The sequence below is a fragment of the Rhinolophus sinicus genome, linkage group LG12, assembly GCF_036562045.2.
Source record: "Rhinolophus sinicus isolate RSC01 linkage group LG12, ASM3656204v1, whole genome shotgun sequence".
Taxonomy (NCBI): Eukaryota; Metazoa; Chordata; class Mammalia; order Chiroptera; family Rhinolophidae; genus Rhinolophus; species Rhinolophus sinicus.
In genome coordinates, this window is record NC_133761.1 from 57,943,603 (window position 1) to 57,967,049 (window position 23,447).

The 23,447-nt window shown below is 40.0% G+C and overlaps 2 protein-coding genes across 5 annotated transcripts in view; both read left to right on the forward strand.

The window, feature by feature from the left end:
- The first annotated feature begins 3,821 nt into the window (after positions 1–3,821).
- Positions 3,822–20,354, forward strand: BPNT1 (3'(2'), 5'-bisphosphate nucleotidase 1). 2 transcript variants are annotated; one of them, XM_019742002.2, is made up of 10 exons: positions 3,822–3,969; positions 7,572–7,699; positions 8,869–8,973; positions 9,652–9,759; positions 10,891–10,939; positions 12,275–12,366; positions 13,484–13,528; positions 16,130–16,327; positions 18,617–18,722; positions 19,675–20,354. In XM_019742002.2, the coding sequence occupies exons 2-10, from the start codon at positions 7,580–7,582 to the stop codon at positions 19,821–19,823; spliced, it is 972 nt and encodes a 323-aa protein (XP_019597561.1). In that variant the 5' UTR covers positions 3,822–3,969; positions 7,572–7,579; the 3' UTR covers positions 19,824–20,354. The 2 variants fall into 2 exon arrangements, with proteins under 2 accessions (XP_019597561.1, XP_019597636.1); XM_019742077.2 differs by lacking the exon at positions 13,484–13,528.
- A 2,323-nt stretch (positions 20,355–22,677) lies between these two features.
- The window catches only part of EPRS1 (glutamyl-prolyl-tRNA synthetase 1), a 49,699-nt gene continuing 48,929 nt past the window's right edge, over positions 22,678–23,447 (forward strand). For 2 of the 3 annotated variants that reach the window (XM_019742201.2, XM_019742281.2), the window contains exon 1: positions 22,678–22,854. In XM_019742201.2, the coding sequence (XP_019597760.2) occupies positions 22,809–22,854 (46 nt within the window). In that variant the 5' untranslated portion in view covers positions 22,678–22,808. The remainder of the gene's footprint in view (positions 22,855–23,447) is intronic. The other variant, XM_074317015.1, reaches the window with a different exon arrangement.

Genomic DNA, 23,447 nt, shown 5'->3' on the forward strand with positions numbered 1-23,447 from the left:
GACACGGAAGGGGCGGGGAGCACAGCCCACCCCGAGTCCGCGACAGCATTGCCAGCTCCGGGTCACGGCTGAAGCCGCCGCGGGGCGGGGCTGGATCCAAGGGGCGGGGCAAAATGTGGCCAGGTGTTGCTGCCGGATGAGATTCCGATTTCAATCAGAGCGCCCCGCCTTTTTAAAAAATGTGTATTTTTATTTAACCCAATATGTCCAAGATATTATCATTTCAACAAGTAATTACTATAAAGTTATAAATATTTTGCATTTTCTCTTTATAGTAACTCTTTGAAATTTGTTACGTGTTTTACATATACAGCACACCTTGGTTTGGAATAGTAACTCGTCAAGTCAACAACCACACGGGGCTAATGGCACTGTTTTAGCGAGCACAAAGTTCATACCAATATTATAAATAAGCCTAATTATTTTTCAGATTGCCTCTGTTACGTTCCACTCCTATTCTGCGCTATTTAGTTGTCCGGGTAATCGTAGTTCACAATTATTACCTTCTCATTGTAAGTTTTACCTCTTGGGAACGGTCTTCGTAATCATAACACACAACAGCTAGAAGATTTGGCTCCCGTAAATTAAAAGACAGATTTTCAAGAAAACGAAAAGGAAATTTTATATGGAAAGTGATACCGCAAAGTGAGAAGACAAGTGGCAGATAGTAAGCGCTGCATCAACGTCAGCCGTTCGCCAAGCACTGTCCCCAGCTCTTTACCTGGATTAATTCGTTTAATCTTCAAACCCCACGAAGTGAGGACATAACATGCCAAAACGACCTTGTGAGGTGAGGTAGGTAGTATGAATATTCCTCTTTTACAGGAAAGGAGACTGAAGCATGTAGAGTAATTTTCCCAAGATGACACAACTAAGAAGTGACATAGCTGGTATTCAAATCCAGGCAGCTGGCCTCCAGTGCCTGTTCGCATAATCACCATGCCGTATTGACTCTCCACGCTATACAGCCATACCTCACAGGGACTGTGAGTTTGGTTCCAGACCATGGTAATAAAGCCAGTCATAATCTTTTTGCTGGTGGAGGGTCTTGCCTTCAGATAGTAAAAAATGCAATATCTGTGACGCGCAATAAAGAGAAGTGCAATAAAACAAGGCATGCCTTTCTCTTTCCACCTGTTATATTTACAGTCAGTGTTTTTCCTTAAACTAATTCAGGCCGGCCATACTTGCTATGTAATTATGTAACTTTATTATACAAATCAACGGATGATTAAAATGGTAAGTTTTCTTACTTTTTTTTTTTTTACAATAAAATGGTTTTACTTAATTCACTGAGTTATGAAAATCAGAGGAGGTTGTGTAGGTAAAAGCCTTCTCAAACTACATAGAACTCCGTGTAATAGTAGCTATTTACTGATATTGCTCTCTGATGAGCTTTCTTAAAAATAGAAATTACAGTGGTACCTCGGTTTTCAAACATCTCCATTGATGAACATTTTGGTTTATGAATGCCGTAAACCCGGAAGTAAATGCTTCGGTTTTCGACTCAGAAGTCGAACATGTCACACGGCTTCCACTGAGTGCAAGATATTGAGGCCTAGCTGTGGGCTGTTTTCAAACGTTTCAGAACTTGTGGATTACGTTAGAAAACCGAGGTACCACTGTATTTGTTTCTCATTACAAACTTTTGGGAGTTACATAAAAACACGCAGAAACAAAAATCATTCACTAACTACTCTCTCCCCCAAACCAATGTTTTTTTTTTTTTTTCTAATGCAAAAATAATTGCTTTTATGAAAAGCTGAAAGCTCTGGAAAGCCCAGTAAAGACATGTTTCTAAAAACCGAAGACAAACTGCTGTTGAATTGGGTGAAGCTAAAACAAGTGTAAAATGGTGGGGGAAAACTTATAAGGATTCTGTGCTTGGAGTTTTAATAAGTGTCTGAATTTCCCAACTAGATAGTACATTACGCTCTGCATTATCCAGAGAGATAAAACAAAACTCCAGTCTAAAGACCTATGCTCTGAAAAAAGGACTAGACAGATGTATTCTTTGCATTTTTTCATTGTTTAAAAATGTATGACAGATGTAGTCATAAATTACTTATTCAATTTTAAAATGTATAAAAATAAAGTAGTATCTTTATTGTGTCAACAAAATTTTGCTGCCACCAATCCAATGTCAACAGGAATTTCCAACCTGGATGCTGTAAAAGGAGAGACTTTTTTCAGTTGAACAGTTTGCCCACCTGAGACCCACGCAACCTCCAGAGGAAACTAAAACGTATGTATGCTCTCCTGAGGCACCAGGACAGCCCATTTTATAGAGAAAGTACCCACCATGGTCCCAGAAGGGACCAATGTTATGCAAATGAGGAGACCAAATTTGCAGTTTGATTGGTCCAAATGGAACTGTCCTGATTGGTCAGAATCATGTTGTGCATTCTGATTGGTCATTATGGAACTGATCTGATTGGTCAGTTATGATACAAATGAGAATATAGTTGTGCATTTCTGATTGCTTGGGACAGGTCTCAGCCCATTGGTTGAAAGGCAATACCAGAAACTTCTTTATGAGGGTTAGCTGAGATGGCAGGAGCACAGTGCAGAAGGCTGGAAACTCTGGCCTTTCACTGAAATGCAGAGTGCATGAGAGGCCTCTGCCAGCAGTGGCTGCTAAACTCTGGTTATGATTTTGAGCCCAGTAAACTACAAGGAGTCATTCTTGTGTAATCTTCTTGGGGTCAATAATTCATATAAAGAACACTTCTAACAGTACAAAATACTGTTCCTTTTGATAATTTCTTTTTGTTTTGAATTCTACTCTATTTGATAAAATATTGGCATACCTTGGAGATATTGCAGATTTTGTTCCAGACCACCATAATAAAGCAAGTATTGCAACAAAGGGAGTTGCAATCTTTTTGCTCATGCAAAGTTTTGCCTTCAATTTATTTAAAAAAAGAAAACAAAGCAACACCAGTGAAACACAATTAAATGAGGTATAACTGTAATGGATTTGGTTTTCTAAGAAATTGGAGAATTTGTCTTTAAGTGGAGGAGTTTAAGCAATTTACATTTACTGTTATGGTATGTTTACTATCAACTCTGACATCTTACTGTACATTATTTGTTATGTATTCTAATCAGTGCCTTGCTTTTTAATACTGAAAAAAGAATCGTTGGCTATTCGCTCTGCTCTTCTTATCGCATACCTGGCTCCCACACACACCCAATACAAAGCAGGTACAGGTGTGCTCCTCAAATATATGGTGAATGCCTAAATGAATAAAAAAGACAGTTTTTCGTTTTTGCTTGTTTTTACTTTTGGCAGCGCAATAAGCATCGTAAACATGTCTTCTGTGCTTCAAAAAGAAAAAAAAAAAAGCCATTGATATGGTACCCCTGACCAGGAAGAGAGGCAATCTCATTACCTAGCTGCAGGCAAATGCAAAGGGTCACAGACCCATTTAAGAAAATGATGAGTGCTATAAAAAAAAAAAATAAAAAAATAAAAAAGGTAAGCCCTACTAACAATTCTGCATAAAGTTGCTTTGTTGTTTGGAGGGGAGATGGAGGTGTCGTGGTTAGGTTAAGCTGCCGCCCGCCGCGGCAGAGCGATATCATTAACCCAAAAAACATTATGAGTGAATGAACTGTGTGTACAATGCGGGCTAGAAGACTAGGGAAAGCGGAAAGAACCTTGAGGAGGTAGACACACCTCTCACTTTGATTTCAAGCAACTAGCGCCAATGTTAGAGCTTGAAGAAAACACGGAGAAGTGGAGTTTCCGGCGGATCGGGAGTCCACGCCGGGTCGCAGCGGCCCGGCGCCTGCGCCGCATTTTCCGCATGCGTAGTAGCTGAGCTAGGTTTGTCCGGCGTTCAGACGTGCTATTGACTAGAAGAAAGCGGTGCTGGACGCAACGAGGGACCTGTTGCTTAATAACGCTTTCTGGGGGTTATCCCTGAAGTGTCTTTCGTCTAACTTTGTTCCAGGCTTGTCACCGTAAGTTTCTCCCCTGCGGTCAGGGCAAGGGCAGAGCTAGGCAGGTCCGAGGCGTTCATTGGTTCCCTAACTCCACCCCTTTGCACAGATATGCAGAGAGTCAGGGATTTATGTTAAAAAAAAAATTAACGTGACTCTGATTGCCTCTCCAGATATATATTCCTATTTCGGACCTAGATTCGGGAGTGTCAGCGTTTTAACTGTGTATCTGTGCTTTTATTTTCGTGCGCGGGGACGGTTTGTGGCTATACATTGTGGAAACAACAACGCAAACCTAGGCAGTGGGTGGGTGAGAGCACCCAAATTTAGAGACTGTCTTAGGCCTAAAATTAAATTTCATTAAAATACCAGACATTTTTCCTATTGCCTTTCCTACATGTTGGTAGACTTGCTGGATTCATTTACGTTTCCCCGAAAATATACATAATTGTATATTTTACTTTTGCAACGTATGTGTGTACATTTTAACTTTCAATAAGATTTTCATAATCTCCCTAAGAGGTTTCACCACTTGACAGCCTTGCTAACAATGCTCAGGAGAATGTACCCTCACACTCTAGCCAACATTGGGCTAACTTTCTTATCTGTGCCAATCTTAAAAATGGACAATCATTTCCCATTATTTTAGTTGGAATTTCTTTCAGAATTAGTGAAGTTGAGCATTTCATGTATTTGACAGCCATTGCTTTTCTTTTTCTAGGCATTACCTGTTCGTGTCCCTTGCTCATTTTTCTATTTTTCATCTTTTACATATTGATATAGAAAAGCCCTTTGTGTAACAACAATGAGCTCATTTGTAAGTCATGTTGGTTATCACATTACATCCTCAAGGTCAAAATAATGTTGCAAAAGCAATAGGAAGTTTTTTGCCCTTAACACTGCCCTTCTATTGCTTTTGCAACATTATTTTGATCCTGAGGATGCAATGTGATAACCAATAGGATTTCCAGATTAAGGCACAGAGGATTTAAGCGGCTTTCCCAAGATCACACAGGATTTGAACACAGGCAGTTGGCTCCAATGCCTGTGCTTTTAATCACTATGCTGTTTTTTGAGTTAGCTTTACAAAGCCATGCTCACAACAGAAAGACACGGTCACAGAGGTAGTGTTTTAGGACCCAGAGGTGTGAAACTGGTAGAGAAGGAAGTACAGTGAGTGTAAATTGAACTGCTGTAGGAAGTGATCAACTTGCAGGTAGCTTTTTGGCCTTGCTCTGTATCCACTTGTACCATCAACAGGTAATTCTCATTTGGGGTCTGGGAAGGGGCACAATTAAAAAGACTAATAGGAACCTCTTTTACAGATTTTGCATTTTGATATTGTGATTAGCTACATTTTCTTAATACAGAGACCCAAAATTATATTCATTGGTTTAAAAATATGTAAGAAAGATATTAGGGCTTGAGGGCATAATATTTCATTACTAATTCAGTTTGGATCAATGACGTACTTCAGAAAAAATGGTAGAAACCTTTTCCTATTCTCCAACCAAAATTGATTTGCAGATCTATTTACAAATCATGGTTGTGCTTTGCACCAAACCTAATTTTTTACATTCACTTAAAACTGATGTTAGCTTTAAATGGTGGTTTATAAATATAGTACACATTTTATAAAGAATATAATAGAAAGACAACGCCTAAAAGATTTTCTTGTGAGAAAGTACTGTGGACCTGGCAAACATAAAGGGAAGTGGTTTAGTGATATACGAAGCCTGGTAAGGCTGTCATGATTGCTCAACTGGCTCAAAGGTAAATGATATCTGTCAACAACTAGAACAACAGTGAGAGAAACTGATCTGCCTTTCACAAATCATCTTATAAGATGGGGACTGAATGTACATACCAGCACATTAAAATGTTTTCAGTGGTTAAGACATCTGGGTAGTATAGATTAGTTGCCTGAAGACTGCCTTTTCCAGTACAGAATAAATCACATGGCTGGTCATAGATATAAGGGAATAGAGGTAAGGCCAAAAATAATTTGCTAAATTATTTCTCCTGTTTTCTATTTGAGGTGTTCCTGAATTATTAATTATCATAACCAGTTTTTCCACGTGTAACACTTAGTATACCAAGAAAACAAGTATAGCCTGATTACGATGTTATAAGATAAAGAGAATTCAAATTCATTGAAACCCACTTTATTTCCATCTTAATTCCAGATTGCTGTTGGTTACAATATGGTATTCATGACCTCACATCAGTTTCCATTCTGTCTTCCTTCTGAAGGATTTCAAACACATCACTCATTTATTGTCTCATTTATGTTCATAATCCCCCTGAACAGAATGTGGCTAATAGAAAAAAGATGTAAAGAGGGTCAAAGGCACATCAAGTCAAATATGCAGAAATTAGTGGCAGAAGGGTGACTAGGACTGAATTGAGGTTTACAATGTCCTTTATATTCTGTATTGTGCTCCCTTATTGCATTGAAATCATGTTGACTTGATTTGATTGGGGGGGGGGAGGTTTTTGTCGTAGATTAGTTCCCCGTAAATACCCTGAGACAGAGATAAAGTACAAGAGGTTAATTGGGGAGTGTTCTTGGGTAGGATGGAGGGTGGTGGGGGGAGAGGTCAGGCCATAATGCAGTCGCAGCTAAGGCCTCAACTGACCGCCCTGGGCATTCAGAAGCTAGGATGGCCCATCAGTTGAGGAAGCAGCCCAGTCGGAGTGGGGAGTGGCCTTTCCATCCATTGGTTGACCAGTTTTAGATTAAGTGGCTCTTCTCAGCAGATACAATTCCCAAAGAACGGTGGCAGCTAAAGGCCATCCATTGGCAACACTTAGCAACGGAGAAATGTCTAGAAGGAAATCTAGTTGGTGTATCCCAGCAGCAGAACAGCCACTAAAACTGCAGGGTTTGAATGTGTATTTTTAAAGATGAATAGACTTCATCCTAAAGGCCGTTTTCTCCATATTGTTTCGTTGGGGCCAGGAACTACTCTGACACTCATTACTTTTCTACGTGATTGGTTTTCAATTAGTTATGTTGTTTGTTCTCTTTATTTGTCTACTAATGAAGATGGTAATAATCAGCAGATTAAATGTTATTTAATCTCTAAAGGAATATTCATTAATTTTTCAGAAACTAATTGCAATCACATGCATTCCCTCCCGTTTTTAATTCCTCCACACATACACCCACACGTACTATGCTATTCATATATCTCTTGGCACTTACAGCTTTATTTATAGACTTTAGGTTTCCATATTTTACCCTCAACCCCCCAAAATATTAGCTCTTCGTGGCAGATGTTATATATTTTTAGCCCCTGGAACACCTTCTGCAGTCTTTGTGTGTTATACGTCTCATACATAAAACTTTTTCACTTGCTTGTAGGCCTGGGCCAGTTTCCCTTATGCCTCAAAATGTCCCGTCTGCAGAGAGAAAGAATACTAGAGAATTGAGAGAGCTAATGCTGAAATGGAGTTTTTTTTATAAGTCCCTTTTAGTAAACATTTATTGAAGAATCCACAGAGTTAATTGGGGCAGTCCCAAGTAAGCACTCAATCAGTAAATGTGTTGAACTGAATTCAAGTAACTGAAACTAGTAGTTGGCTTTGAAAGTAACAACGTTCTCTCAATCTCCCTTTAGGGCTCGTCATGGCTTCCAGTCACACGGTGTTGATGAGGTTGGTAGCCTCCGCATACTCCATTGCTCAGAAGGCAGGAACCATAGTCAGGCGTGTTATTGCTGAAGGAGACCTGGGTATTGTGGAGAAGGTACTAATAACATCTCATCCCATCTCATCTCATACCAACTTCATTGTTGTTCCTTAACGTTTAGCTCAAGGCTGTGATAATCTGGATAGACTTTAACAGTTGAAATAATAAGTGCCTCCCTTGTAGAGATTGCAGATGCCAGGAGAAAGAGCAGGAAATATTTATCCTAGAGAAGAAAAGAGCTGGGGTACCTTTCTTCATGTAGTTAAATGGCTGTCAGTGTGTCTTTTTTTCGCTAGAGCACTGGTATCCAAATTTGATGGATATGTCAGTCATCTTCACATTGAACAATTATTTTGAGACGTTTCATTCAACAGATATTTATAGAGCGCTTACTGTGTGCCAGACATAATTCTTTAGGGAATAAAACAAAGATCTCTGCCTTTGTGGCACTACCTTCTAGCAGAATAATACTTTGCATTGAGATAACCAGCAAACTTCAGTGTGGCATAAAGGAGTTGACTTTCAGGATCACTACTTAGCTCATTGCAAAGCATTGTAAAAATTCTACCACTTAAGAGCATCTGTAAATTGACCTAAGCAGGCATACATCAATTGCAGCATGTCATAATCCCCTTAGAGCTAACTGAGCGAGGGTAGTGGCTATCAATTGCAAGAGTTTCCACTGTCTTTCACTAGCACCACTACCTGACATATGGATTGAGAGTGCCATAGGTGAGCTATATATTAAGTATTACTGCTGTTCATTTTTATATTTTAGAGTTATTTTTTCTATACACCAGTGAATAATCCTGAGGACCTTTTGAATTATTAGAATTAGGATTAGTGAGTAGAAATTATAGAAGGGTCCATATAAGGAATATTTCAAATAACTGAACTTCCAGTTTTTAGCTTTGACTGCCTTGAATAGTAATGAATTTCCTATCTCTTAATCTGTTTAAGCAAAAGATTTATCTAGAGATCTTATGAAAGGAATTTCTTAACCGGGGGAGAAAATGTTTAATGATTTCAAAGCTCCTTTCCAAACTCTAACCACTATAATTCCCATGACAATAACCAAGACAAGAAACTCGTTGACTTATTTAATGTTAAGTTCCATGAATCTAAAAACAGGCAGTGTAATTTAAATGATATAGACACGCATGCCTTAGGAATCAGGACAACTTATTTCATTTTCGTTCTGCTAAAATTTGCACTCTTTTTTGCAGACCTCTCCAACAGACCTGCAGACCAAAGCTGACCGACTGGCACAAATGAGCATATGCTCTTCACTGGCACGGAAATTCCCCAAACTGACAATTATAGGGGAAGAGGTAAGACGTGTCAGGGTTATAATATTCTTTCTATGGCCTGTTTACCGTATGGATTTATAATTGCCACTTTAATGACTTATATACCTCTATTATGATTTCAAGCATTATATCTAGTATTTTAACACAGAAATAATTACGACATTCCTTGGACTTGAAGGAAATGTTTGGTTATGAACTATTTTGGTCCATGTGTAGGTCAGATGTCTCAATTCTTGACCATTGAAGATATGGTTACTTTTAATAATATTCAGCATACAAACTATAAGATGGGCCATGTTCTAGAACTTTGGAATAAAATGGGTTTTGCTCTTTTTTTTTTTTTTAATTAGGCGAACTTGCTTACTTATCCAAAGACTGTAACACTGTGAAAGTGAAGGAAGTGATATCTCATGTAATTGAGAGAGTAGAGGTATCTGATGTCAGGGCCACTTACTTAAAAAAGGTTTATAATACTTAAAACTTCCTTTCTTTTTAAATGCTCTTCAGGATAATGAAGTTGGGAACTTTGTAATCAACTGTGATGAGCCATATATGGTCATTTTTGCAGTTTTATTGGATTTGCTTTAAAGCTCTAAACCTAGTGGTAGAACTATGAAACATGTGATGCTGCATTGCTGAGATGAAGGGTACTTTGTAAACTTGAAACAGCTTCCGTAACCCTCATGTTCTCCGCTTTAGGATTTGCCTGCTGAGGAAGTGGATCAAGAGCTGATTGAAGATGGTCAGTGGGAAGAAATACTCAAGCAGCCATGCCCGTCACAGTACAGTACTATTAAAGAGGAAGATGTATGATCCCCGTTATTACTTGTCTGCTGATCTTTGGTTTTTGCTGCAGTAAAGGAAACAAAATTTGCCTGTAATGATGGAAAGTTGGTAGTTGTAAAAGAGGGGAAACCAGGAACTTGAAATCCTTCAGAGCCAACATAGAGTATCAGGCAACCATGTGGGATGTGTGACTTGCTAGTTGAGAGTTCAGTTTCTCATGCTATTGGTTTCTTCCCCGCTCTAAAACTATCATTAAAAATGCTTTCAGGAAGAACATCTAACGTGTTATTGAGTACATTTGGTAGTAAAACAGTTCATTGGTAATTGGGGCTGGAAGGAGACGAAGCAGATCACTACCTTCTATTTTTGGGAGGCCATAAAAATCAACGTGCTCCCTTTTTATAGTTGCTTATATTAAATCTGTGACTTCAGATAACTATCATCCTTCTTTAGTTTTCTAATTTTAATTTATTTAACACACATTCATTAAAGACTTACTATGAGTAAGGCACTTTGCTCTGTGGTACGGAAGATATAAAGAAAATGAGACGTGGTGTCTTCCATCAGAAATAGGCCCTCCCTCAAAAATTCACATCAAGCATTATAATTCTCGTGGTTAAATGCCGCGTATCCTGAATCACGTTAAAAGTCCTAAGTAGAGGGGATTTCATTTTTTTTAGTCTACTGTCAATGTTATAAACCATTTAATTTACTTTGCCACGTATATACGGTGACCTTAAGTTCATCGGACTGTCATTTTTTTAAAAATAAGCATTCATATATAAAAATGAGTAGCAACCACATATTGTTCAAAATATTTTGGTGCCACATTACGGTTTTCCCTGTACCAGCATCTAGAGCTCTGTGTGTTCATGGCATTGTGTTTAGTGTTCAGGTGACAATAAGCTTTTATCATTTAAGCATTTCATATTTAAAATTCTTAAATAAGGCTTTTCTCTAATTTAAATGGACTTTTTCCATTATTACAAAACAATAGGTTTTGTTTTTTTTTTTACTGTTACAAACTGATGACATTGGTTTAAGCCATCCATAATATAATGTCAAAAATGAAAAAAAGGGTAGTTTTAGTTCATCTATTTAAATTTATGTTTTCTATTTTGTGTGCTTAATTTGCATATTTTCTTTTTTTAGCTTGTGGTCTGGGTGGATCCTCTGGATGGTACCAAGGAATATACTGAAGGTTGGTATCTCTTTTGGATTTGTATTTGACCGCACTAGGACTAGAATATGTTTGGTTGTAAACATTTACTATTTCACATGTTGTGTGAAAAGCTAGTGTCGTATCTTATGTCTGTGCCCTAAAGCTGTGTTTGTGCCCATCCTAGCTGACTGTTGTTATACATCAGTAATTGTCAAGACAGAGAGGGAGAAAACTCATGCCCTTCAAATATGACTCCACAGCCCCACAATTCTAATGTCCCTCAGGTGAGAACAGCTGACATTAAACCAGTGTTGCCAAAGGGACTTTCCTGAACCCCCCAGCATTACTGGGGTAGAAAACCATTAAAAAGCGCAGCTGTGCTGCTCTTGTTCTGCCCCACGCACGATCTCCTCATCTGTGAACCGCTTTCTCACTTCACAGTCTCACCTTTGAATGTGGGTTTCAAAACACAGTATAGTCTTTGTCCTTTCTAAAATTATCTGAGATGATGAGAAAAATTAGAAAGCAGCAAATTCAAATAAAACTGGCAACATTAAAGTAAGAAAGACCAGACTGAGACCCAGAGTTTTAGGTTTTAAGAGTGTAGCATAAACTTAGAGTTTTATTTCTGAAATAAAGATCTATGTAGGTTTACTTATGTTGGTTCTTAGCTTCATAGCTTGAAAAAAGAAAATTCCTCATAACTACTAGAAAAAGCTCTCTCTGTCCTTGGATGAGACCTATCTATGAGTTACCCACACTGAGCGTGTGTGTGCATGTGTATGTATGTGCTCTGAAAACATCTCTACTCCCCTGAGAAATAGGGGAACTGTAGCCAGCTGTAGTGTGTGTCTGAGCAGCAGCACAGCACCCCACCTGCAGAGATTGGGATTCGCTAGCTCTGGAAGGAGCCTGAGAATTGGTATTGTAAAAATAACACCAGTGAATTCTAATGCTGTTTGGTAGTCTATGGACCCCACCTTGCAAAACCTTACGTTAGAGGCTTGAAATTAAGCTTAGAGCATAATCCTGCAGTAGAAAGAGATCCAGCAGGCAGGCGTGAGGCGGATGGTGGCTGAGAGGGCACAGAGGAATCTAATGTCTGTGGAGTTATGGCTGGTTTACTTGACTACTTTCCAAATTGTACCAATGAGGCCCTGTGCATCAAATCAGTTAAGTACTGTAGACTCTACTTCTGTCTCTGGCCAGCTCTCTCTGATAATTTGTGCATTTTACCAGAAGTAGGATTGATCATGGATGAATCATTGCAAATCCTTTACCTTTACTGCAAAAATAACTTGGAACAATTGATGTGCTGATGAGGAGTCATAACAGGAGAAAGTTGTATAATTGATATTCATTTCTTCTTTATAGGTCTTCTTGACAACGTAACAGTTCTTATTGGAATTGCTTATGAAGGGAAAGCCATAGCAGGAGTTATTAACCAGCCATATTACAACTACCAGGTATTGCTATAATGGACACAAAAATATTTTATTAGGTGAATAATTATAGTGTTGTATGATTCCCGTTATTAGCAAATCCAGTGATTTGAAGTTTGGTTGCACATGCAGTCATCTTTTCAAAATACAGATTCTCAGGTTACACTCCAGACCTACTGAATCAGAACCTCCGGGGGCATTGATACTAGGAATGTATAGTATGCATGGATATGTGTACACAGACACACTGTTTATTGCATATATTTTTTATGTATGCCTTATGATTCAAATGCAAAAGTTTGGAAATTAGTGATATGGTTCTTGGATTAGCTTGGTCACTGAGACACCTGATTTACAGGTGGTTCTTGAAGCACACAGAAGAAATGAACCATTTCAGCCAAGAACGATGGTAACCATGTTGTTTTCCAGGTAATACTACAGAGTGCCTAAATGGTAGCCAGCATTGATAGCAGAACTAAATATGCTCTTGCATTCTTTTCTCTTATTTTTCTCTCTAATCTACTTTGACTTTCTGTTATAATCTCAAGAAATTGTCTTCCTTAGAAGCAAGGAAGCAAGAGTTTAATGTAATTCCAAAGCAGGAATATATCATTAAATCACATTGCATGTTAAAGGAAATTGAGATCAGATACTTATGGTATTTACATTCGTGTGACCTTGACAGAAGTTCAGAGAAACAAGTAACCAGAGTAGGGACTATTACTTCTGAATTTCCATTTGCGTTAACAGCAGGATTACTCTGTACTCTAAGATGAATTTGTTTTATTCCACCATTTGATTGAGTGTAAACTTGTATTTATAATCGTGCTTCTTAGGATTACTTAGCAAAACTAGTTTTGCAGTATTGGGAAAGTCTCTTTTGTTGAATTGTTTAAGGGTCCATTAATTCTTTTAACATGTTTACTCTTTATACATTAGTATGTACAGATACAACTTTGTGGTTATTATGTAAACTTTAAAGTATGTTAATACTGTTACTTAAAAGAGAAGCGTTTCATTCATAGGTAACATTGTAATACATGGCACCTTTCATTAAGAAAAAGATCTGAGTGCTTAGAAGTTGTTAACATTTCCATCACTTTTTTTCCGAGATTAGAAAAACTGTATTCATTTTCCACAGAACAATGGAAAGCAGAAGTTAAGGGAACACAGGAATGAAGCAAAGGTGAGAAAACTAGCTGGGGTTTTGCCTCTACTAGTAGGAAGAAAAGAGGTAGGCGACTTGTACCCCAGCTAGTCACTGTCCATCGCATGTACCAGTTCATTTTGTCCTGTTCTGCTTCTCCCCATTGTTACCTGTCCCTTTACCACCTTCCCTCTTTACACTCTTGTTTTCCTCTCTCTTCCTTCTCTCTTGCTAATGCCTTAAAATTTAGTGCCAGAAATAGAAAATTGTTCAGCTCTCTTGGTAGTGTACAAGGCTGACTATTCAATTTTAAATAACCGTCATGCTTATAATAGCTAAAATTTATCAAAAGCTTACTGCATATTGCCAGACTCAAGGGACTCACATGCATTATCTCATTTAATACCCACCTTCATCCTTTAAGGAAACCTTCCCCATTTTAAACAGAAGGAAACAGGCAAGCGACATTCCCTGGGTCACCCCAGGGTTTGTAAGTGGCAGATCTGGGATTCAAACCCTGGTCCGAGCTCTTCCCCATTACTTTAAATTGCTCTCTTGAGCCAGATAAAAGACTTTTAACAATTAAAACTCCATGGTTACTTCTAAGATATTGCAGCTGGTAGGCACTTAAAGGAAATAGTATGGCTGGGTGCAAAGAAACCCAGTCTCTCTATATCAGAGCTTCTTAACCGTTATGGGACTTAACTCATCAGTAAGATGAGAGTATCAGCCTTCTTTACCCGCAGAAAGTTGGTGTGGAGACTTTGAAGGACAGGCAGTGAGAGAGACTGAGGGAGCTACTGCGTTGTCACCGGGGCGCCAGATTCCTTGGCCCCTCCTCCTTGCCTCCATGTTCACTTACAGAGGAAATACGACTTTTTAGGGACTCGAATACTCACGTCCACTATTTGGAATGCTTTCCTTTCTTTTTCAGAATCACTGGAGAGCTGAATTAATAAGTGGGTTTCTTGCGTGTATGAAATTAATCTCGGCAATCATGCGGAAGCTTAATGAGCACCCAGAGCCACAGGAGAGCCCGTCTGTGCTTTTCAGACTCCATCCTGTTCCCTAGTACAGAATCGAGGGAACGGGAAGCACATAAACATATATTGACCCTGCCAGTGCTTGTTGCCCTATTTGCAGGGAGTGCTATCAGCAGACACCCTTCAGCTGTCACCTCTTCAGGGACTGCCTCACCTGTACAGAGCTGCTTCGCCCAGTGACACACTTCTTCCCAAGACTGACTTCTTCCCATTGCCAGTGACTGATTACTCAGGGGTACAAAGGCCTGGCGTTTCCTCGCATTTGGTGCAGCCTTGTGGAGCCATGCTAGCTCCAGAGCTCCCCCGAGGGTCACTGTGGTGGTAATAAAATGACAACGGTAATGCAGTCTTAGCATCTGAAGCAGTTGTTAGGTCTGCATCGCAGCTCGAGTTCTCCCTCTGTCCACTCATGCTGCCATCCCTCCCTTGCAGGGTGTTGATCCCAAGGGCATTCCTTAATAAACACCCTGTCTATCTCAGAGTCTGCTTCCCAGGGAATCCAACCTGCACATAAGCTAGTGTCACTATAACAACCCCCAGGGCACTGCTATTAGGACAAATAAGATTATGTGTTTGAAAGCGTTTTGACAATAAACTGAGGCAGTGGAGTTTAATGAGGAGGGATATTTGCCTTGAATGCACCTGAGCCTAAGTTGGTTATGATTTTCCTCGAGTCTGTGGTCAAGCGACATAAAGATTCCAATCTCATTTTTCTCATCTGTAAAATAAGGATGGAAATACCTACTTCCTGGGGTTGTTTTAGAGATTAAATGACATGATACATGTAAAGCTCTTAGTATGATGCCTGGTACATGTTAAATACCCAGCAAAATACACGCGCACAGTGGAAAGTTTGTCCGACCTCGTGTCTGTATGTCCACAATGTATATTATGTTACATAATTGTACTTTGATACTTTGTGTTAATCATTTTATGCATCAGTTTTACTTTCAATGAAATACAGTTTACGTTTTTCTGTATGAAGTGTACAGTTAGAACAATGTGGTTGCAAATTCTTTGAGTTCTGCAAAGGAAAATAACAGATTCTAAGGTTGCGTTATCATTTTACTATCACAATTGCCAGTAAAATCTTTGACCTTGACCGCTATTATCCATGGCTACTCTTCAGTACCAGCCTATTCAGTTGCTCCGTCTCGATAGTAGCAAAATACATTATCACCGTTACCTATTCCCAAAATAACATGATCCTTATTGTTTCTTGGATATTGAAAAGTAGTAATCAATACACAGTGTATCGTTTCCTGGAGACTTCTGTACCTTTGGCAAAGAGCTATTTCAAATACAATAATGAGATTATTTGATGATTCAGAGAGCAATAGAAATCATACGATGTTTCCTTTCCTGAGGACGCCAGGGAATGACCAAAAGTTCCCTTCAGTACCTTGGAAACCCAGTTATCAACCAAAGCAACAATGAGAATAATCAGTTGATTCTCTGGGGAAAATTTGTGTGTCAATGATATTGTTTTCATACTTGATGTATGTTTTAGTTTTTAAAAATGATGACGCTAATGTAACTATCCTATTGATGGCTAACATCATTACAAGCTTTGCTGTTGTTTTATCCATTTCCACAGGCAGGACCAGATGCTGTGTTGGGAAGGACAATCTGGGGAGTTTTAGGTTTAGGTGCCTTTGGGTTTCAGCTGAAAGAAGTGCCTGCTGGGAAACACATCATCACGACGACCCGATCCCATAACAACAAGCTGGTCACTGACTGTGTTACAGCCATGAATCCTGATGATGTGTTGCGAGTGGGAGGAGCAGGAAATAAGGTACGGAGCACGTGTGCCATCCACTCTGAAATGCCCCTGAATCATTGAAAGACATCCTGAGCTTTTAAGACATGTGAAATAAGAGTTTGGGAGAAGACATTAAAGATTGTAATTTGCCATTCAAGGCACATTTCAGCAGCATTTGAATTTTTCAAAAATGTCAAGGTTCAAGTCTTTTTTATCTAGGAGAATTCAGTTGTTAAGATAAGACCCCCTGCCTCTTGCCAGCCCTTCTTTTCTCTGGCTCCCTTGGGTAACTTCCTAGACCTCTGTTCTAGAGACTCTGAACATGGGCTTGCCCAGCTCTTCTGGATGCTCCCCCACTCCTTCATCTAGGCTGCCAGCCTAGATGTGAAATGGAGCACAGTGTGAACTCCATCCCTAGCCCTGATCGCTTCTCGTGTGATTGCCCCCTCGGCAGCACCATGACGACATCTCAAACTCAACATGTCCGGTTTCAGCTCATCCTCTTTCTGCCGTCCCCCGGATGTGTTCCTCTCCCTAGTTCCTACCTGGTTAATGGCACCGCCATTTTCCCCAGTGTTCCAGCCAGACACCTAAAAGTCATCCTGGATTCTTTCTTTCCTTACATCCCATCAATCTGGTCTTACCTATGGATCTTCTTTCCTAATTCTTTCCTAATGTCTCCTCTTATCCATCTCAGCCACCAGTGCTCTAGTTGACGCCTGTCATCATCCCTCACCCAGACTTTACAGTACCTTCCAAAGTGGTCTCCCTGTTTCACCTCAGTCTTCACAAGGCCCCGAGAACAATTAAAAATGCAAAACTTACATATGTCACTCCCCTTCCCCCAATCCTTGGATGTTTCCCCTTTACAATAATTTAAAATCTAAGACCATGAGAATGGAATGAAAATTCCTCTATATCCTGACACCTCAGCACCCCCAAACCTCATCTCCCGCCATCCCCCAGCGCATAACGTAGGCCCTGCTGATACTGAGCTGCATATAGTTCCTGATACACGTGCATTTTACACTTGTGTGCCTGTAGCAGGAAGGCAAATAATAAATATTTATTGGACTGAATGGAATTCATTTCTCCTCCTACTGGAAGCAATAATTAACTATTTTTAGATTTTTCTAAAAGCATTTACTGATAAGAGGATAAGAAATGTGAGTTTCAAAGTAACAGTATTTTGAAAAAAATCTGAAACATTTCAAAGTGAAAGTATACTCATTCCAGTATTCACTGGAATATGATTTCTCTTTGCCCCTACTTTTGTAACCACAAAACCCTATTACCTCTTGTATTCCCAAGGGGCACCATTCTCCTTGGGAACAAAGGCCCCATCTTATACCTCCCCCCCCCCACCTTTTCTCCTGTGAAAAGACCCTAGTGGGCCGTTATTAACTTTCACATCAGGGACCTCTTTGAGAATCCAGTGGAGGCTCCAGCCCCTTTTCCCTCAAAAAAATATACTGGCAGAGTTCTTGGCATATAATAAGATTTGACAAATACTTGTTAAATGAAAGAAAAACCTTTTACTCAAAAGCCTGGTTTAATCATTTGAAGGTGTTCTTAAATAGCACTGACAGGAATAATTGGTTATGTTGTATTCACTGAGAGTTTCCTCATTCTCCCAGTCTGATCTCCTCATCTGAATATTTGCAGTCTGAGTTTTATAGTACTAGTCATTTGACAGTATAACTAAAAGAAGTCAAGGGACTAATAGCAAGTCATGTTTTGAGTCATGCAGTTTTCATCAGTGACCTCAGTTTTATGAGTATTACAGGGATTGTTAAGGTGACTCCTTAAAAATGTATATTTTGGTAGTGGAAATAGCAATAGATATGATCCTGCTGACGTACGAAATTACTTGTTAGACTAGTCAGCATCACACATCTGTTAGTACTTACTACAATTTATACATTATTGCAGTAGTTGGTATTTCTCTATCCTTTACATAATAATGGTCAATTGTTTACAAGATTGAAAAACTTCAACTTTTCTACAATATAGTTTTTACAGTAAGAGGGAAAGACATTTAAAAAAAACACCTTTATTTTATCAAACTTGGAATATGGAGACTGTTCAGTTATGCTCTTTGTAGCTTATTGACCACTTTTTCCCCCTCGGATGACTATATTATTATATACGTATTTTATGTTTGTTCATAATACTCTTGTCATTTAAACCTTCTAAAGGCTTTAACCCAAGTGAAGTCTGACAAAGGAACTGAAATATACTTGATAGAAATGAGCAATTTTTTCTTACTTGTACCTCATTCATTTCATGGTTGAGGGATAATTATTATGTTTAACCTTACAGATTATTCAGTTGATTGAAGGCAAAGCCTCTGCTTATGTATTTGCAAGTCCTGGATGTAAGAAGTGGGATACCTGTGCTCCAGAAGTTATTTTACATGCTGTGGGAGGTTAGTCTATTTTATTTTGTGGAATTACAGTTTTTATATCATTCTTATATTATGCTAAGACATAATATTTCAGTAATATTACTTTACCTAGAGTCTTAGGATAGTTAGAGATTATCCAGTCCAACCCCCACATTTCATAGGGGAGAAAATAGATTTTCAGCCAATTCATTTTTCTTTAGTTACAGTTTCTCTTTTGGACCTTGATCTGCATATAGTTAATTTAATCAAACCTTTAAAAATTTACAGCTTTAATTTTAGATTTTTTTCTTGAAAAACAAAACATGCGTTATCATCTCAGTTTCTTTTAAGTGAATATTGGTAAATATCTCAGTTCTAGTGCTAAAGGTCAGAGTTAGCATTTTTTAAGTCTGACTGAAACTATATTACAACTATATACATAGTAAGATGATTTTTCAATTTCAAATAGACATCAGGTCACATCTACTCTTAAACACTTGATTTTTTTATTCTATCATTTCTCCTAGTATATTATTGTATCAATATCTCATTAACATATTACATGACAAGGAAGTTAAATTCATCATGATACATTCTCATTAGAATGTTAAAAGAAACTATAGCATAATACAGATGTATTTTATGAACATAAACTGTTCAATGTTAAATAGTAGAATAAAAAAATCACTTTTGAAAATGGGGATGGTGGTGATGGAATATAACCAACAGGAAAAGTAATCAACTCAGGAAAAGAGAAATTAGTTGGTACTGAGAAATATTAATCGAAAATGCTAAATGAAATTATTTTAATGAAAATCAGTCAAAATTGTTCTGTAGTCTTAAATTTCAAGTGAATTCACACTGAACCATTATCTTCCTTATTTCATCCAGAATTAATTGGCTATTGCATAGGGAAGCAAGAGGCACTTAAAAATAACTAGACACAGAATGGTCCAATCAGCCATTGACGTTGTATTGATGTTTTTCTCTGTAGGCAAGTTAACCGACATTCATGGAAATGCCCTGCAGTATAACAAGGAAGTGAAGCACATGAACTCTGCAGGCGTCCTGGCCACCCTGAGGAATTATGACTACTATGCAAGTCGAGTTCCCGAATCTGTTAAAAATGCTCTTGTTCCTTAGAGGGACATCTCATTTACTTGGCTAGGAGAAGGACTTGGTTCTCAAATTAATCGAGTTTAAAACGAATTGGCGGGAATTAAGAGCTCCACCTTTACTCTGTTCAGTGTTGATCAGCGATTTATATTTAATTACTTAGGAGTAGAAACTAGAATTTTAAAATTCCTTGGTTAAATAATCAACCAGACCAATTTTGACATCTGGAGAATTTGTAAAGTCTGTCACATTTCTTTTCCTCCTTTTATCTGGAGAAATGAAAGAAAGGTTTTTTTCCAACCGACTATCCTGGTCAACTGTTAATCAACATTCCTATTGTATAAACCAGATTTCTTTAGGGCACAGAAGCACAAGTTGTTACCTGAATCTCATTCTTGTTTTTCACAGTAATGTTAAAAGTTTTCCAGTTATAAATACACGAAAATGTCATTATGTATGTTGATGAAACAGATTTATGAGAAAAGCTTCTTTAAATTATTTGATTCTAGCTGGTATCTTGTCCAGTCTTTTAAATAAACTTCTCTGTTATTGGATTAAGCCAAGTGGTTTGATCATTTAAGGTTAGAACTCACTAGGTAAGATAATACAATATAATGTTGCACAGTTTCTGTAATCTAGCCTGAAGTCCTCTTTGTGGCTTTGACACCTTTGGCCACTCCCACTTGCAACTCTCTTCTCCTCCTGATTTTTGTCTTTCCTTTTCTAGTCACTCCTACTCAGTCTCCTTTCTTGGTCTTTATCTCCCGTCCCTTAAATGTCAATATTCATTATGTTCTAGGTGAGCGTTTTCATTAGATCTAATCCACATGTATGGCTTCATTTAGGGCCTTTTGCCCCTAATTTCAAAATCTGTATCTAATTTAGAACTCTTAAAGTCTAGATTTATACCCTCAAAAGCCTACTAAATTCAGAGAAATGTTGGTGTCTATTAGTAAGTTTGAAGAGCAGGTATAATTTTGGTTTATTTAAAACACGTCATAAACAGAGTATTTCAAATTTAGATGATACAGTATTGAAATACTCCTTTCTCGTGAAGTTGAAGATTTTGTCCAAAGGGAATTTTAATGGCCAAAGTGGGTTTACATGTGTTGGTGGAGAGAGAAAGAGACATGCTAGTTAATTATTAAATTCTTAGTGATGACTATGAGTTTGGAAAGGAAAAATAAAGAGAACCTGTTATTTCTAGCAATCAATTTACTGGAACAACTCTGAACTTTCCCCAAAAGGAGTGACAGGCCAATACCATCTAAGGGGAAGAGACTCTGCCAAAGAAGAGGGTGCACTTGGTCTTACTGTGCTTAGTGAAATTCTGAACAATGAAAATTTTCATAAATTGGTAATGATATTGGAACAAATTCCATGCCAGGGCCTTCCTCAGTCATCTCCACACAGGACTTGTGTAGGATTTCAGACGCCATGATACCAATGCTCTTGGTCATACCCAAGAAGTTGGTGTCCCGTTGACTGAAGGCGTCCACCATCCAGTGGCTCCCAGCATGGCCTTGAAGTCATGGGTCTCTTCCACTTTGAACTTAGGTGAGCACAAATCCACATTCTATGAGCTTACCAGGCTATTAATTTCTCAATGGTGAGTTTATCTTCAAGCTTCTACAGACCATTTATTTCGTTTGGCAGCAACCAAATACATGCTTCGAATAGCATAGTCCATCATGCTTAGATCAGTAAATCATGCTTGCCTTTGCTTATGGTGTATTTTTCAAAGTAAGTTTTGCATCACTCCCCCCTGCCCCTGCAGCAGCAATCAATTGCTCTGTGGCCTTTTCCTGGTACTAATTATGATAGAGTACGAAGGACTCCCAGTTGGCACTGTAGGGAATCCAAAGATACCTAAGATAAGGCTTTTCAGCAAACAAGAATGGTAAGAGCTAGCAGGATACGCAGAAATCAGTTTCAACAAAGGGAGGTAGAGAGGCAGTTTGGTGTGCATGGAACACCTGGAGAACTTCATAAAATGAGATTACTGATCTCATCCCTAGAGATGCTGATAGGAAGGTAGGGGTTCGGGGGAGAAGTCCTGTTCTGACGCAGGTGTCTTACCTGCTCTGGAGGCCGGCTATTCGTATAAAGACGCAGCTACCTTTAGTGGTGGGTTGGGACAGGTAGGTAACTTCTCTACAGCTGCATTAAGCACTCAAGTCCCATATTTAACCTAAGTAGCACTCTCCAGTAAAAACGGGTGTCTTTGGGGGTTAAGAGAAAGCCTTGGACCCCTAGAGCTCGAATAGCAGCCCCGGAGTATGTCTGCAGCCCTGGCGCGCGCACACGTGTGTACACACACACACACACACACACACCCACGTCACTCGGATGTACGCGAAGAAAACATGACCCTGTGAAAGGCATGCTCACGCAGTCCAGGCAAACAAAGCCAAGAAATTGGGGCAGCGGCTTTAGTAATAAGGCCTTTTATCCTTTTAACCCTCATTTTCAAGTACGAAAAGAACTCTTGAAAATACATCTTTTTGGGGGAAAAGAAAAAAAAGTTAACACGAGAAGAGCTTCCCGCATCCTCAGTGGAACCAGGGCAGCCGGCTTGCTGTGTGTACTTGCAGGGCTTTTTCTGTGTTTACAGAGACGGTGGCCTGCGACAATGCGCAACACCTGCCGGGCGTGTCGGCTCGTGCTTCGTGTGAACGCCCCTCACGGTGTAGAAACGGTCTTATCACTTGCCTTCCGCGCTCTACGAAGTACTGTAAGGCTCAGCCACGCTGGCGTCCTAGCCAGGGCGACACGGAAAGCCACGCAGGCCCTTCGGTCCACGGCCCCGGCACCCGCGACCGACGCAAACGGCGCGCCGCGATGACGCACGAGGCGTGCGCGGAACGCGGCGGCCCCCGCGCGGGCAGGGGCGGGGCGAAGGCTGCGGCAGCGTCTGGCGCGTACACGTTGCAGCTCCTCGCTGTCGGCGGCTCCGGGCTGGTTCGGCGGCCTGGCAGGCGCCCTGACTCGTAGGCCCGCGGACCCGTGGAGATGGCGACGCTCTGTCTGACCGTGAATTCCGGAGACCCTCCCCTGGGTAAGGGCGGAGGCCGCCGACCGGTGCGGGTTGCGTCAGCCTGGGAGGGTGCGGGCCGAAGGTCGCGGCGCCCCGGCTTTGCGCGGTGGCGACCACGGTGAGGGAGACGAGGCCTGCCCCGCTCCCCGCGCCTGGACACCGAGTAGCCTTCGCGCCCCTCGCCTTCCGTTCCCCGGCAGGCGGACCGCGCCTGAAGACAGTTTTCTCGGACGCGGAGGGAGGCGCGGTGTGAGCCGCGACCGCAGGGCGACACGAGGTTCATCTGGACCGTGTCTCGCAGGGATGCCACCCAACCAACCCCCGTGTGCCTGTTGGAAATGGTCTCCCCTGAAGACCCGCTCGTAGAAAATAACATTTTAAAACTTAAAATCCCATTCACTTGGCTTCTCCTCTTTTAGCGTTTCCCCCCTATGCCTTTTCTCGTGCCTCCCTCCCTCCTTTTAGAAAAGATCTTCATTCCACTTGACGGACTTTTCTTTACCTTTCATGGGGTTCACAGCACACAAGGCGGACCGTCGTCGTAGCTTTTAGCATTTCAGCTGAGGTTGCATTTGGTTGTAGTTAAAAGTGGCAGGATGATTGCCGGAACACCC

What these genes read in the sequence shown, in the direction of transcription:
- BPNT1 (XM_019742002.2), top strand. Translation starts at nt 7,580, where the DNA reads ATGGCTTCCAGTCACACGGTGTTGATGAGGTTGGTAGCCTCCGCATAC. An exon ending in AACACAGGAATGAAGCAAAG is followed by an intron (nt 13,529 to 16,129) that starts GTGAGAAAACTA and finishes CCATTTCCACAG; the next exon opens with GCAGGACCAGATGCTGTGTT. An exon ending in TGGGAGGAGCAGGAAATAAG is followed by an intron (nt 16,328 to 18,616) that starts GTACGGAGCACG and finishes TTAACCTTACAG; the next exon opens with ATTATTCAGTTGATTGAAGG.